The sequence below is a fragment of the Anopheles cruzii genome, chromosome X (assembly GCF_943734635.1).
Source record: "Anopheles cruzii chromosome X, idAnoCruzAS_RS32_06, whole genome shotgun sequence".
NCBI classification, from domain to species: Eukaryota; Metazoa; Arthropoda; class Insecta; order Diptera; family Culicidae; genus Anopheles; species Anopheles cruzii.
The window spans coordinates 3,374,220-3,389,343 of NC_069143.1; the positions used below are offsets into that span (position 1 = coordinate 3,374,220).

At 49.7% G+C, this 15,124-nt stretch overlaps 1 protein-coding gene across 1 annotated transcript; it reads right to left on the minus strand.

The window, feature by feature from the left end:
- Positions 1–3,895: 3,895 nt before the first annotated feature.
- Positions 3,896–14,825, minus strand: LOC128277579 (serine/threonine-protein kinase 32A-like). The gene is made up of 7 exons (XM_053016061.1): positions 14,771–14,825; positions 13,710–13,765; positions 13,219–13,268; positions 8,069–8,106; positions 5,084–5,209; positions 4,596–4,777; positions 3,896–4,525 (listed from the first exon to the last, which is right to left on the minus strand). The coding sequence occupies exons 1-7, from the start codon at positions 14,823–14,825 to the stop codon at positions 3,896–3,898; spliced, it is 1,137 nt and encodes a 378-aa protein (XP_052872021.1).
- Between the last annotated feature and the right edge of the window lie 299 nt (positions 14,826–15,124).

Consider the following 15,124-nt stretch of genomic DNA (forward strand, 5'->3'; position numbering starts at 1 on the left):
GTGCTTATTAACATAGCCACAGAGGTGGAAATGATCTTCAATGAAATGTGCTTTTGACGAATATTTGACGACCTACCACTTTGGAAATAATTTTTTCATATTTCCAAATTTTCTGCAACCAAAATTGTATTTTATACATAAATGTTAAGAATCAACCTTCCAAATAAAAGTTCAAACATCGAAAAATATTCAGCCGTTTTTGTTTTATAGCCAAATGAAAAAATGCACACTAATTTGCTCACTCTGTATAACTTGATTTTTTAATAATTTTTTTAACTAATTTACACATTTTTTTTGTTTGACTCGTTTTTGTCCGTAACACCCTTTATTGCAGGACGGTGTGCTTTAACCAAACACGTCAATTTGTAGTAGGCGTACATTTCCCAGCTCTACTGAGAGCAGAGGTACCTGGCCGCAGCTGCACGAATAGGAAATTTCTCAACGGCCGTCCGGCCGATGATACGAAAACAATTTCCCCGACGCATCGGAATTAGCCTTCAATTTATTCAATCCATTATTTCCGATGCCAGCAACATCCGCGCCGCAAGCCAACAGCATTCGCAATCACAGCACTCGCTTTCAGTCGGTGCTGTATATTGTGGTGCTGTCTGTCGCTACCTGAAACATGTAATTTCTGCAAGCCGGATTAGGAATTGCAAAAGTAGGAAAAGTTAGGCGGACAGCACCCACGTGTCATAAAAAATGTTACGCTACAGTCTGAAGAGCAACATGGACGCGTGGACATCCACTTGTGCCAGGTGCTCTCGGGGCATGGATTTTTTTTTGTCCGACAGTAGCTACACCGCCAGGGGCCCCTGACTGCACCTGGTGCCCCCGGGGGGCTGTGGAGTCGGCGGAGCACTGACGTGGGATTCTGTTCTGTGGAGCTTCAGAGGAATCGCGCCGGAAAAGTTCGTTCGTTTTGCAACCGGATTGAACTTCGCTGTAGTTGCTTCTTGGGCCCCCGGCCACACACAGGTAACGGAAACCCGTCGCCACGTTGCAAGAAACTTGTTACGGTGTCGGGGAACACAGCTCGCGCCCTGCGATAGAGAAACGTAAATGAGGGCGATGTCATGAAGTGTGCGTTGCGCGTTGGGACCTTGGTCTCCGGCCGGTCTCCCAAGTGTCCCAGCCCTGACACCTACCGGAACCGGACAGCGTGGTGTGCCGCGAAATACAGCCAACCGGACTAACAACCTGACCACACCACGGGGAAAAGTCAACACAAATATCCGGCACAACATAAAAACTCAAACCCTCCCCCCTGGCCTGGTGGGCGCTGTCTGTCGCGGTTAACTTGCGATGCAATCCGCGTCCCCGGCCCGCCATCATTAGCGGTGAGCGAGATCCTGTGGCCGGTGGTGATGGTGATGAGGAAAGGGGGAACACGTTGAAGCAGATGGCGCGAGAGTGGATGGTCGGCCTCGCGGTGAGCAAAAGCTTTTTTTTTTCGCCACGAATTTCACGGTTCGCTCCTGTTACGATGTTTTCGCTTGTTTTGCTTTATTTCGCTACGAACTTTTCCTCATTTTCCTCCGCACACCCTAGTATGCATGCATGCACGCATACTAGGGAAGACTAAGGCAGTGTTAGCAACGGCAGCGACGAGGACGACGACGACGATGAGATAATAATGAGCGAAAGGTTGCCAAAGTTTTGCTTGTCGGGCATCCGGTGGCTTTCGACATCTTGTAGACTTCCGGTTTTGGTGTGCCTTTGTGCCTTTACGCACCCGTTCACACAACGGCCACGGGTTTTTTTCGCACAAAACGCTCTTTTCATCTTCCGGGAGAAAAACCGGGGGCCGGGATCGATTTGGTTGCGTTTGGGTTTCTTCCTTCGCTTCTGAATTCCGAAATTGATTTGATTTGATGTCAATAAGTTTCACCACTAATGACTATCCCAAGCATTAGTTGTTCGGAATCGGTCACGATTGGCATCTTTCAATTCAATCTCATCAGCCAGCCATTTGATTATCCGCTCCGTATGATTACTATGCGTTCGAGCAAACAATCGGTCAGTTATTCCGGCACTAGGTGAAGCAGTGGAGCATTACAAACGTTTGCTGAAGGATGAGCAGACATAATTTTGCACAACTATCACGCCTCGAACACAATCTTATCTACGGCGAAACTAGTTGCCAATGATGGCCCCATTTAGGACAGACTCGGACCTCGGCAATATTAGAATAATTAGTACTTTGCTAATACTGTTACCGATGGAGGAAACGCTCAAGCTACGGATCGGATGACGTCGGAAAAACAAACAAAACTTCGAATCGACGGCGCGCTGGTCCAGGGGTAGCCTCAGTAGTGGAATAGGCAGGTGCGCGGCGCTGTGTATTTAGGAGATGATTACGGGATTTGGACTCGGCGAATCAAATTCTCATCCCACGCTCAGTCGGTACTAATGTAAACATTTACTTGCGGCAGTTGTGGCTACAGCTACCGGAATCAGCCAAAGCCAGAGCATTAGCAGGTGTTCCGGGATCGAGAAAAGAAATCCTTGTGCATGCTATGGCATGACGGCAAGGACGACGGAGGACCGATTTGAATCATACGACGCCTTGAATTCATTTTTGGTGCCAAAGTTGCGTTAAAGTGCGCGCAGCACGATGGAGGACTGATCGGTTAGCCCGATTGATTTGGTCCACTTGGGTCAACTGGCTGAAAAACCCTGTGCCCACTGGATCCCACTGTGTTGGTGAGCGGTGGTGCAAGACAGGGGCGGAACGAGGGGATGCTGGTACAAGGTTTCCTCCGACTCCGACAGGGTGGGTGGATTTGCAATCAACCAAATGCACCACCGCTCCGGTCTGCAAGAGTTCCACCAAATTCTCGTGACTTCCGGGCTTCCGGGCTTCAGAGTAATTCAGTGTTCTTCCGTTATTTGCCGAGGAGAAAAAGAAAATGCTACGGGCAAACCCCTCAACGGCGCTTGCTGTGGACGACGACTTGCATTCATTAGTGTCTACGTTCCATGCTTTGGGATTTTCCACAAGCAAATAAACCGAGAGAGCCTTTGCCAGCGAGACCGAAAGAAGGAGAGAGGGAGAAAGAGACGCTGCTAAGAAGACAGGTGAGGCAGATAGTTTACGACTTACGGGCGCAACTTTATTGACGTCGGTTGGTTCGTGTTGCTTGCTGTTCGCGCAAGCAACTGGTATCATATTGCTGCTCTTGTTTGTTCGCGACGAAGATGAAGGAAGTCCCGCCCATACCGGGGCACCCTCGAGGAGCGTCCCAGAAAGGGGTTTGATCTGCCAAGCGTTTGGGTCAATGTCAATGTTCGATAGGAAACTTAGAGTCCAGCAAAGCTCGCCAGGAAGAGCTCATCGGTACTGGACGCCTTCCGCCAGGTAATTGATGTCCACTCATCGTCAGATCTTCCGTAGCCGGGACTTCTAGGTACTCCTCCACCCAGCAAACAACACAGTTCGGGTCGTTGGGTTTGTTGCATTTTGTTCGGTTTTAATTTCACAAAGGTTTCGGTTTCGGTCACAGAGTGTACCAGAGTGCCATGCTATTACATAGTAATTGTTTGCGTTGTTCACCTGTTTTCTATTTGTGAGGTGCGTGTAACGGAAGGGAGGGGTTTTCTATCAAGCGTTCGGGGGGGAAGGAGTGTATCACATTGTCTGCCGCGCAATGCGGCCCCGTTACAGTACATATAGCCGTTTTGCCCACTTCGCCCCCTCAGATGGCGCGCGCTGCCGATACGCGGGCCCTTTACTCTAAATGGTGTTTTATTGTGCTGTGTATGTGTGTGTGTCGGGTGTATGTGCCGGCCCTTGTGTGCCCTAGTTCCAGGTGGTCAGCCAGGATCAGCGGTGGACGGGACAGCGATGGGGTCTCTTGAAGATCCGTGGTTTGGTTTCGGGATGCTACTCCTCCTAGATGCTACTCCTCGGGGAAGGGGTCCGGTCAATGTAGTCGATGCTGTCGGACGCGTGCTGGGCGGGGGCCACGGGTACGGTCATCGGGGCAGTACGGGGCAGCCCGTAGGGGTCGCCCGAGGTGGTCGACTGTGCCGGTGCCAGTGTTGGTGTCTGTTGGTCACTGATCGGCGCCAGTGACACGGCCGGTGTCGTCATCGTCGCCGGCGTCGGCGAGACGTGCGAGTTGGCCATCGCCTGGTCGAGCTCCCGCTGCCACTCGGACTCCTTCGCCTCCATCGCCTTGCGCCGCAGCTCCTTGTACCGGTTGTAGACCAGGAACTCCTTCAGCAGCTGCGTGTCCAGCTGGGCAGAGTGGCAGAGCTGGCTGTCGCCCTGCTGCTGGAGCTCCCGGTGCACCGAGCGCTGCTTCGCCAGGCGCTTCTTCTTCTTGTGCAGCGGCTTCGTCTCCACGATCATCTCCTCCAGCTCCAGCGTCGGATCGCAGTTGAGGTGGTCCTTCGAAGGCTTGAACGGTGGGTTGGTGCGCTTGCCGAGCACCCGGTCGATGTCCGTGCCTCGCAGCAGCTTCGTCAGCCGCAGCTCCTTCAGCGTGCTGATCCTGGCGCCCGGGTGTACGTTCAGCATCTACGGAGGGCACGGCAACAGCTGAGCGATGCCGGGTCAGGCAGGGAAAGCCCTTGGACCTTGGACTCACCTTGGTCAGTAGGTCGACGAAGTGGTCACTCCAGCACGGTGGGTAGTGCGGCGGGGTGCTGAGAACGTTCTTCACCTCGCTCAGCGGTGTCGACGAGTGCACCACGAATGGCCGCGCACCGCAGCGCATCTCGTATGCCACCACACCCAGGCTCCACCAGTCGACGGGATAGCTATACCCGGCTGAGAAAGAGAGAGAGAAAGATAAAATGAATGAAATGTGTCTCCTAGGTGGAGCCCAGCTGAGCCCGACTTCTGGGACTGGGACAGGATGCTGCGCTGCGTCAATCCCTCGCGATTGATTCGCTTCAATGGAGTGGAATAAATTAATGAACTATCTCGGCAGGTGCTTCGCTGCAAATGCTGGCTGGTCCTCTGGGAGTAAGATTTGTGTTGGGAGAACAGAAGGGCTCCAGAACAGAAGAAGGAAGATCGGTCGAACTGTCCCAAACCCTTGGGACCCAAGCGCTGCGAGCCACACTCACTTACCGACTTCTTCTAAGGCACACATGAAAACTTCCGGGGCCATGTACGGCTTGGTGCCGGACATGCTGCAGGCAAGCCCGTCCGGAGGCAGGCGAGTGGCGATGTTAAAGTCCGTCAGGTGAGCGTGTCCTGTCATAAGAAAAAGAGAGAGAGAGAGAGAGAAAACTAGTAGAGTAACACTGTCATCCCTGGGTTTGTTTGGACCGGACTTTTGGACCGCAGCCGTAACTGGCTTCGAAGGTGGACGGATTAATCCGGATTAGACGAAAGGCAAGATCACACTCTGGTGGGTCATCCGATGACGAAGACCGAGGCCGACCATCAGCGGTTCTAAGTAGGCGTCGATGCAGTGGGCGAATTAATTGTCTAACTGTTGTCGGTCGCATCGGGACGGCCGACACTAACCTAGGCCTGAACCTGTGAACCTGTGCGTGAGCTGTTGCAAAGAGCGCTGGCGTCATAAAACGCAAGGCCGTAAAACCGCGGAAGGTACACAATCAAATAGTGCCAGCACCAGGATTCCCTGGTCCGTTCCCCAGCCCCACGAGGAACTGGGGCATGAACGTCCTCACTTCACGTGGAGCGTTTATTTCACAATTTTATGGTGGACCCAAATGGACGACCCGGGTACGCCGGAATGTGACCTGTATGCCAGCCGGCTATTGGATGTCGCGCCGAATATGACGCGCTCGGCGAGGCAATCAAACGCGGCATCTAGGCATCGCGCGGAAGGTAACGGCGCGCGCGTGGTATGTTAAGACATCATAAGTGTCATAGTGCCCGCCGTTGGTCCTATGACTACTACGTCCACGAGGAAAGGCCTATCATACGACCGTGAACGTGATGTTTTGGAAAATGTTCGATGTTTTGGACGTGTTGGAGTTGCTCTGCGCAATCCGCGAAGATTAGACAATACTATGTCATACAGAAAGCGGCCTGCTTTTGGAAACACGATACTGTAATCGATTCGAAGTGTTGGCCTTCAAAATTGACCACGTTTCGGGTTGTCGGGTGGCCCTGTTAAACAACAGTTCACAACCCTCGTCAATTCGTCAAACGGAAACTGCCCCTTCGATAGTTTGGAGTCATTCGGAGGAGAGAAGGGCCATTCAGAAGTGCCCGACCTGACACTGACAGAATGGCACAAGCAACGATCTCGACCCATTTCCGTGAAGCGACGACTGAACGACACTCATTATGTAAACGACTATGAAGACTATGAGACTGGAGGTCGCGAAATTAAGGTCGCGCCGTGCGTCGTTGTGATTCGGATCCGGCAACACGGATTGCGTTGCCCGATGCCTTGATGATGAAATTATATTCCCAGCAGGACGGGGAGCCGGCGTTAACTTCCCAGTGTCGTATCCGTTTGTGGAGTACTGAAGGGATGGCAAGATATGGTTCAGGTTAGCTGTGCACTTAGCAGTTATCGAAAAACACTGTTCTTAAAACCCCCCCTATATGGGTTCTCAGTTCAGGCAAACGGGTACTACTAAATGGTACTGAACATGCGATAGACACAGCCACGGAAAATCGGAGAAAAATATGAATAAAAAATCTGAGTTTTGAGTCAGATTCTCTTTGTGTACATTCACTCTCAGGCGCTAGTTAACGAGAGCACGTTTCTGTGTGTCTAGTTGAGTCTTCCTGAGTCGCTGGTGGCTCTACCACCATTATCACCATCACCACTGCCCTCGGCACATGAAACAAGAAGGAATAACAGGGCGAATAAAGATTACCTACACCCACACTTTGGAAATTCTCTTCTGCAGGGGGTGCTGCAAAAGGAGAAAAAGGCGGAAGTCCCTTCTTCTCGGCACCAGCACCAATCGATCGGTAGAATCCATTACTTAACGCTTTGCTGCGTCGGCAGCGATGCGAATCCATCGGCAGATATTCGTTTCCCGGGAAGTTGTTCCCTTGTGCTGGTGTACTTTTGGGGCCAATCGACCTGAAGATTTTCTTTTCTCTCGTTCCCGATGCGCAGCAAGTCGTTACTTTACTTTTCCCACAATGCAATGCTAGTTGCCTAAGGATGTAATAATGGTTGGTATACCCTGTTATACCCGGAACTATAGCGCATATGCTTATGGTTGTTCCTGTCGTGCTCGGGACGAGAGTAAACGAGTGATGGACTCTACGCTCAGCTTCGATCCGCGCGCGAAAACCCACTCGAGAGTCTGCAAAAATAATGAGCGATAATTTAATGTCACTCTTTTCTTTGGAACATGGAGTTGGACCCATAGAATCCCACCCAAGTCTTCCCCGTTCCTAGTTACTTTACTCTCGATTCCGTTCCACGTTCCACTAGTTGCAACGTTGCTGCCTTTGGGGACGGTTACCGGAACCGCTTCGATTTGCACAGACGAGTGCAGCCAATTTCCGGTTCCGATCCGAACGATGCCAAGGATCGGGCGGTCCGTCAATAGTGTACTGTAACCGCCGGACTGAAACCGAAACCACACACACACACACACACACTGATGTCAGTGACGGACGGCAAACAGAGTGTCACCCACAACGACGGCGCAATCAATTGCCGAAGGGTAACGCAATTACGGATACTGGGACAAATGGTTGTGGGTTGGCCACAGAGTCAACACTAATGGTCACAGCGCCACGACGAGGCGCCAGAATGGTGGGTGGTGTGGGTTGTGGAACCATCAACAGCCGAGGCCAGGCTCGGCGTTCAGGGAATGCAGAATGCGCTGCTTAGCAATTGAATTGAAGCTCTCCCAGCTCAGTCCCGGGCTTTCCCCGCTACCCCGTGTTGGTTTTATACACCCATGGCCGCTCGTCACTGAGCTGTGATCGCTTCAGGAACTGTGTGCTGCGTTCTGCCCGTAGCCCGTATCCCGTGTAATTGTAAAGACAGTGCTGCTTGGAAGATTATCATTATAAGTTCATATTTCTCGGAGGTTCAGGAGCAGGACAGCGAGCCTTCCGAAGCCACGAAGGCTTCGGTTCTGTCCAGGTGGTGACTCTTACCTTCCTCGTCCAGCAGGATGTTGTCAGGTTTGATGTCCCTGCCAGGTCCGGAACCGGCGGCGCGGCGCGCAGTCAGGAAAGAAACCAGAAAGAAACAAGAAAACAGTCACATGAAATACTCAAATGTGCACACATACACACACACACAAACACCCAATACATCATCTCCGCATGAACATGGATATCTTATTCCACGATGGATCTCCCTCAGCCCTCAGCATTGCCTGCCGTTCTCATTTCCGGTTTCAGGTGCTCTTCAGGTCCACGCCACGTAACTATATATTGCTACGTCGAGGAACAGCCGTTCCACACAGGCAACCCGTCCCCGTGGTCAGGCCCTGGTTCCTGGCGGAACCGCCGGGAGTCGTCCTGGACCTGGAGGTACTACGACGGCACCTGAGCCTCGCACACTCTGGGCCCAGGCTTTCTGGCCCAGAAGAAGAAATCAATTGACTGAAAACCGACCAGAACATGGAAATGAGGTACCGACGATGGGTCGTCTTGGGCCGTGTCCTTAATGACACGGTGCTGTTGTCACGGGGTTCTTAGATCGTTCGCTGGGTTGGGTAGATTCGCCGTCAACGGAAGAACCGCGCGTTTCTAATTAAATTCTCGGTCGCCGAAAATGGAATTATTAAAAGAGTGGCCGACCGAGACGATGTCTCCCCAGCCTGGAGATGGATGAATCACAGCCACAAGAACTACGCTGCAACTGCTACTGTGGACAATCTGTATGTGTGAAATTATATTTTATTGATTCAAGAGTCTCTCAGTCTCAGTCTCAGTCGGTTCAGTGTGTACCTTCTTTAGTGCTTCAAAATGAATTAGTAGCACGCGCGGGAGTTGTGCAAACTGGAGAAGGCGAAGTACGTGGTACGTCGTTACTTAGCCATTCTAACAACAACTGTCGTGAACGGTGTGATTGTTTAACAATAACAGTTGTCTTTCGCCACCCTGTCGAGCCGTTCGAAACTATCATCCACAGCCGAGACCATTACCTACGGGCGCAGTGTGGCGTTTCGGGAAATGGATTCGGAGGCAAAGAGTTGCGAAAGTGCTTCGAAAAGCGTAGTGCTCGAGAACCTCGGTCGGCGTCAAGCGTTGTCGGTGGTCTCGCGGGACGAGCCACTTATAAATAATCATCTTTATTAATAGGCCGACGCACCGACGACGTCGGTTTGTCGGGCGTCGTCGTCACCACCACCAAAGACTACAGTGTGTACTGTAGGGGTAAAAGGAATTTAATAATTTCGCAGAGAACTCACACATCCACTCGTGCGTAATAATGTGGCCGTCATTGATCGGCCGTCTGTGTCTATCGCCGTTGCGATATCAGATGAGATACCGCACGGAAGTGCTATCAGAAGCGACAGCTACCATACGTTGAGTGGGTGTCATTAACAAACGTTGATGGAGAAGTGCCGGCTTTTCGGTCCCGCTAATGTACTTTCTGCTTTCTGCTCGGAATGGATCGACTTTTCAAGTATTCGCACCAGCGTTTGCTCCTGCACAGTATAAAGATCCAGGTCCCAGACGACCTAACGCAAGGAAATCCCAGGGTGCCGCTCGAAAGCTCATCACGCAATGTATGAAGTGGGCCCACACACTGACTCTGAGCCAGAAGCAAGTGTCGTGGTCATCGCCAGCCATAACGGCACTGTCAAAAAGCCTGTCCTAGTGGGTGTCCTGCCGTCGACCATCTCTGTCGCCGTTTAAAACTATTGCGACGCAGCTCGAACTAAGAAGCATCGCAGCTTGGTGTGTCGCCACTGGCGCTGTTGATAAATGCCGGTGATTAGGTGTTAGGTACGCGTACGGCACAATGGCGCATTTATTAACGCAACTCCCCCGCTCTCGCTTTCCCTCTCTCTGTGTCTGCCTCGCACGCGGCCGCTAGCTAACGCGAACTAAGAGACACGTGTAGACGCTTCTGACAAGGCATGAGCAATATTAATTACGGCGACCTCAAACAGTTAGAAACGGTCGCGTAGGTTTTTTTTCTGGTTTGTGGTGGTTGAGCTTTCTGGGTGGGATCAGCGGAGTGTTTTTAAGAAACGGTGCGAGTGAAGAAACACAGGGAGTAAGTAAGAAGAACTTTTCTCTGAAAGGATCAGGCGTCTGTGCAACGGTTTGTCGAAACATACCATATAATAAGCTAAGTACTTTTCTTTTCTTTTCCTGTCCTTTACATATGTTATTACTGAAATCATATTTTTTTTTTAATTTTTAATTTTTTTTAATTTTTAGACCATAGTTTAAATTTTTTCTCAAAATATTTAAATAATTTTTGCCCGGATTACTTTTTCTTAGAATTCTTCGTCAAATCTTTTTTAATTTTTCAGTCAAATCCTTGTCTGGTTCTGATCGGGGAACGGGATTTTAACTCATAATTTTTAAAAAATTTCCTTGTAGTCGATGTCGGGTGACTATAGGCTATAGGGAGTGTTTGCATAAATTTTTTTGCCAAATTCACATAAAGAAAAAAAAAAAAAAACAAAAAACCTTTATTGTAGGATGTTTTACTTTTTCGATTTCGTTAAGCCGGTTAAAATCTTATGGGGAACTGAGAGAAATGCTCAGAATTCCACCAAAGAACGACCGTGCTTCGAGATCAAACAAGGTTGAAACAAATCCAAAGAAACTTGTTAATTTTGAGTTGAAATAAAAGGAACACTCTTTAGATTTTCTAGATGTTGATCTTTGTAAGTTAAATTTTAGTTTAAACTAATGTCAAAGTATAAAGTTAAAAATTTATAGATAGAAGGAAAGAAGGATAGGCTATCGCGGCTCCAAGTCTCAAAAATTTTCAAAACAACTACAACCTTTTTCGTTTTCTTAATTGCCGGTTAAAATCTTTATGGGGAACTGAGAGATTTGCTCAGAAATCTACCGAGGAACGACCGAGCTAGGAAATCAAACAAGGTTTAACAAATTTTTAAAGATATTTTTTAAATTTGAATTTGGAGTGAAATGGAGCACCTTTTTATGAAAATTATATAACTTTTTAGAATCCTATCAAATGAGTTATTTTTGACTTTTTGAATATTTATACTATAAACATTATCACCATACTATATTTCATATATTTATATATTTTATATTTATATATACCTAAATTAAAACATGCCAAATGTTTTTGGATTTGATGAAGTGGTGGTGGAGTGAGAGGAATCAGATACCCTGAGGATCTCCTAAAAACCTTATTGGAAAATTTTCCCGATTGAATATTCTAAGCTTAATAACCACAGAGTGTCTGATTTTCTCGAAACAATTTGACCCCACTGGAATCAATCCAAATAGGCTGGTAAATTTAAGAAAATATAAAACCTAAATTAATTTATAGTATAGAATTTGGATTTGATGAAGTGGAGGCAGAGTGATACTAGACCCCACTGGAATCGATCCAAATAGGTTTTTAAGATACAATTATTTAGATATAGTAGTAGTTAGTCTAGTATAAAAAAGAGATAAATGACAAGCTATTGCAGGTCAAAGTCCCTAAAAGTAATCAAACAACAACCAGTTTACGTCTCTCGGAAAGGCCAGGGCTTCAAACACCCAGGAACCCTGATTGACAACTGGTAGTTGAATGAAATTAAATTTAAAAAGAGACGAATGCTAGGCTATTACAGCTCAAAGTCTCTATAAAACAAAAGAAAAAAAAAAAAAATCACCAAAATATTGTACTCAAAATCCCCCGACGCTATATATGGTTCATTGCTTTTGCATTAAGTTCTGTGGCCTGGCTGGACGGTGGACGCTAGAGCCAACATAAATCAGCGCGAGAGACTCCCACAGGAACTCGACGACCACCGCGACGTTCGACTGCGGTTCGGCTCGATTTGCGGTGGGGCGATTTGTGGTTTGGGGCTACTTCACACACAACGTCTGCGGTTGGGTTCGCCGCACGGATATACCAAAACACGGACGCAAACAAACACGGAACACGGCCGTGCAGGCCTGTTGACTGTTCCTGTTTCGAAGGGGGGCCACACTAGAGTGCGGACACCCCGTTTGACAGTGCCGATTACTGTCGACAACCTGTCAGTCAGTGCATTACCAACGATCCACCAGCCCAGAGCCAGACCGAGACCGAGCACGTCCTTTCTTGGGGCCGGCCCGCACTGACGAATTGACATTCATAGCCCCGGGAGCCCCAATGCTCCCCAATGCTGGGCTTTTTCTTGTGTGCTGAGGTAACAGCAAAACACCATAACAACCGGACGGACGGACGGACGGACGGGTGGACGGTGTGAAGATTAGTGGGTTTCGTCGTGCTTCTCCACTGCCTCGAACCTCCCCGGAGCACCTCGGAGCGCTCCCAGGAGCACAAGCGCACGCAACAGTTCATTAGTTCAACAATGGTACAATGGTTGTATAGCAACCTAGTGCCCATGAAAAGGAGCGGGCTCGGTGGGCGACTCAAGAGCCTGTCGGAGAAGGAAGTGCCCCGTGCCTCTACGTCGCACACTCCTGCACGTCCCGCAGGTATCTGCCTCAAGAGACACGTCAGACGAGGCACCCCTCTGTCTTTGGAGGGTGTGGATAGTGAGGTGTTCCACCGTTGCCGTTGACGTCAGAGTCGGCTGTAACGTGCGTAGCATACGAGCCCCGCGAGTAGCACAGGTAGCGGCAGGTTGACGTCAGTTTTGGTACTCGGCATGACACTAGAGCACTTCTGCAGCGCTGGCCGGGTTACTGGTACAGGGTGAGTAAATTAGGTGAGTAAAAGTAAACTTGAATTTGGGTCTTGAGGTTGTCAATAGTGATTGTGGTTATCGCTGTATGGCACGTAGCGCGGTCCTGTTAAAACCAAATGCCGTCCAAGTTTTCAGCTTCAATTTCGCCGAAGAATCAATCTGTCAAAATCCGCACCAAACAGTCACTCGTTGTGGGTGCATTGACCTCTCTTGTACGATATGTGGCTTTTCCGAACCAAAATGCTGCTTATTAAAATAGCCACCGAGGTGGAAATGAGCTTCAATGAACTGTACATTTGACGACCTACCACTTTGGAAGTAAATTTTCCACATTTTCCAATTTTTTGCAACCAAAAAAGGGTATTGTATATATAAATGTAATGAATTTATCTTTCAAATAAATGTTCAACCATCGACAAATATTCAAAAAGTGCACGTTAATTTGCTCACCCTGTAGTTCCCTTCAGCACTCGGCACAGCCTGAAGATGCATATACTTTTCTACAAGATCGAGATAGGCTAAACAACGCACGTTCAAGCTTGCTGGAGGACAGTCGAGCACATCGAGCACTGGTTTGTGTGTGAGTCGCTGATTTTCTGCCTGGCTAGCTGGGCTGGCCTAAATGACTTAGACTGAATGCATCTCCCAAACGTGGGATTGCGTGACCAACCGTGATCGACCGCGCACGGTCGCACAGTACCGACTGCTGCAAACTTGCGGACCCGAGGTGAAAACCGTGTACCCGAGACCCAACAACACAACGCCACCACACCGGCGTGAATCCAAGATGGGCCAAGAGATGGGCCACGACTATGATGGGCCGACACGGGCCAAGACAGACAAACGGACAGGCGAACAGACGAAAGGACTCGGGGCCAGACATGGCCTGTCGAGGAAAAGTCAGTCAAACCAATCAGTATGGCCCAGGAAGCGTCACTTACCTTGCCGAAGCTGCCCTTGCCGATGTTGCGCAGTATTTGAAAATGATCGAAGTTCACTGCAAAGAAGAAGCAGAAGAGCAGAGAGTCAAATCGCCGGCACTAGAACAGCACGCCGAAGTGTCAGAACAGAAGCCAAACCCCGAACAACCCCTACCACTACAGAGGACCACTATCCAGGACCCTTATCGAAGGTAGCGCCGAGGTAGCGCAGGTAAATAGGGCAGTGTGGTCAGAACAGACGGTGAGAAACTTCCACCGACGTCCTGGCGCCCGCCCAACACAGGCGCAAGTCTGGGGTTTATGAATGCATTACCGGCGCGTACCGACTTGAGAATGTTTCCTGAGGCTTTTGAGACGCTCCACAGCGAACTCATTTACTCCTATGCGGGGGTCCTGGGTTCTACATTGTGAAACGGGAATCAATAGCACTCGTCGTCGTCATCGTCGTCGTCGTCGTCGGGAAGGTGGCGGTCAAGTAACAACTAATCAGGATCAGGAGTAACACTACCTAGTAAAGGGCTCCTAGAAGAGGAGACCGTCCTGTGACACCGATCCGAGTGTCCGAGGTCACGAAACTGGCATCGGTTCGGAAATCGAACCCTCAGCTTCGACTGCTGGTTAAGGAGGTCACTAGGGACGAGCAAAGGACGAGCATCTGGATGGTTCGACCTAGCTCAGGGACGCTTACCGGACTGGAAGGAGGCCGACCAAAGGAAGATTCCCTACCCTGCAATGGACCTGATCCTGATTCTGGCAGCAGCAATCCCAGCTCAACTAATTGACTGCTGCCTGTCCCTGCTACAGGGCTATCCATTTGGTAGTTTCAAACAAAAACATAGAAAACAAAGTACCTTGTACCACAGTCAGTCAAACTTTTGGCTGGATATAAACAGGAGCCTCTATAAAATGAATCCCTCAATCAATCGATCGAAGGAGGAATTCAGTTTTCCCAAACAGGGTAGACATTCAGCTAAAAGTTTGACCGATGCATTCATGCCGTCTGATTTCAACTGGATAACCCTCTTCTACTTTCTTCTACCATACCCCGGCCTCTAACTTACCATCCTCTTCCGACAGCAGGGTCGCATCGTGCCGGGACGACGAGTTGACACCCATCCTGCCGAGGCCGTCGTGCGATCTTCCGGAAGTCCGGCCGTCCGAAGTCCGGCCGTCCGAAGTCCGGCGGTCCTTCGCACTCGGTGCGTCAGTGTCAGTGTACGGCTACAGGGTCAGCTCGGCCAGTGGCAGTGCCACCTTCCACTACCGCTATCTCGTACCTCGCAACACGATCCCCGCCCACCGGGTGATGTGACTGATGCGGCGCACAAACTGACACACGCGATATCGGTTATGGAGCCCCAGCCGAGGGACCGGGGACCTTTTTGGTTTTTTCGGGAACACCTCACCACACCGCG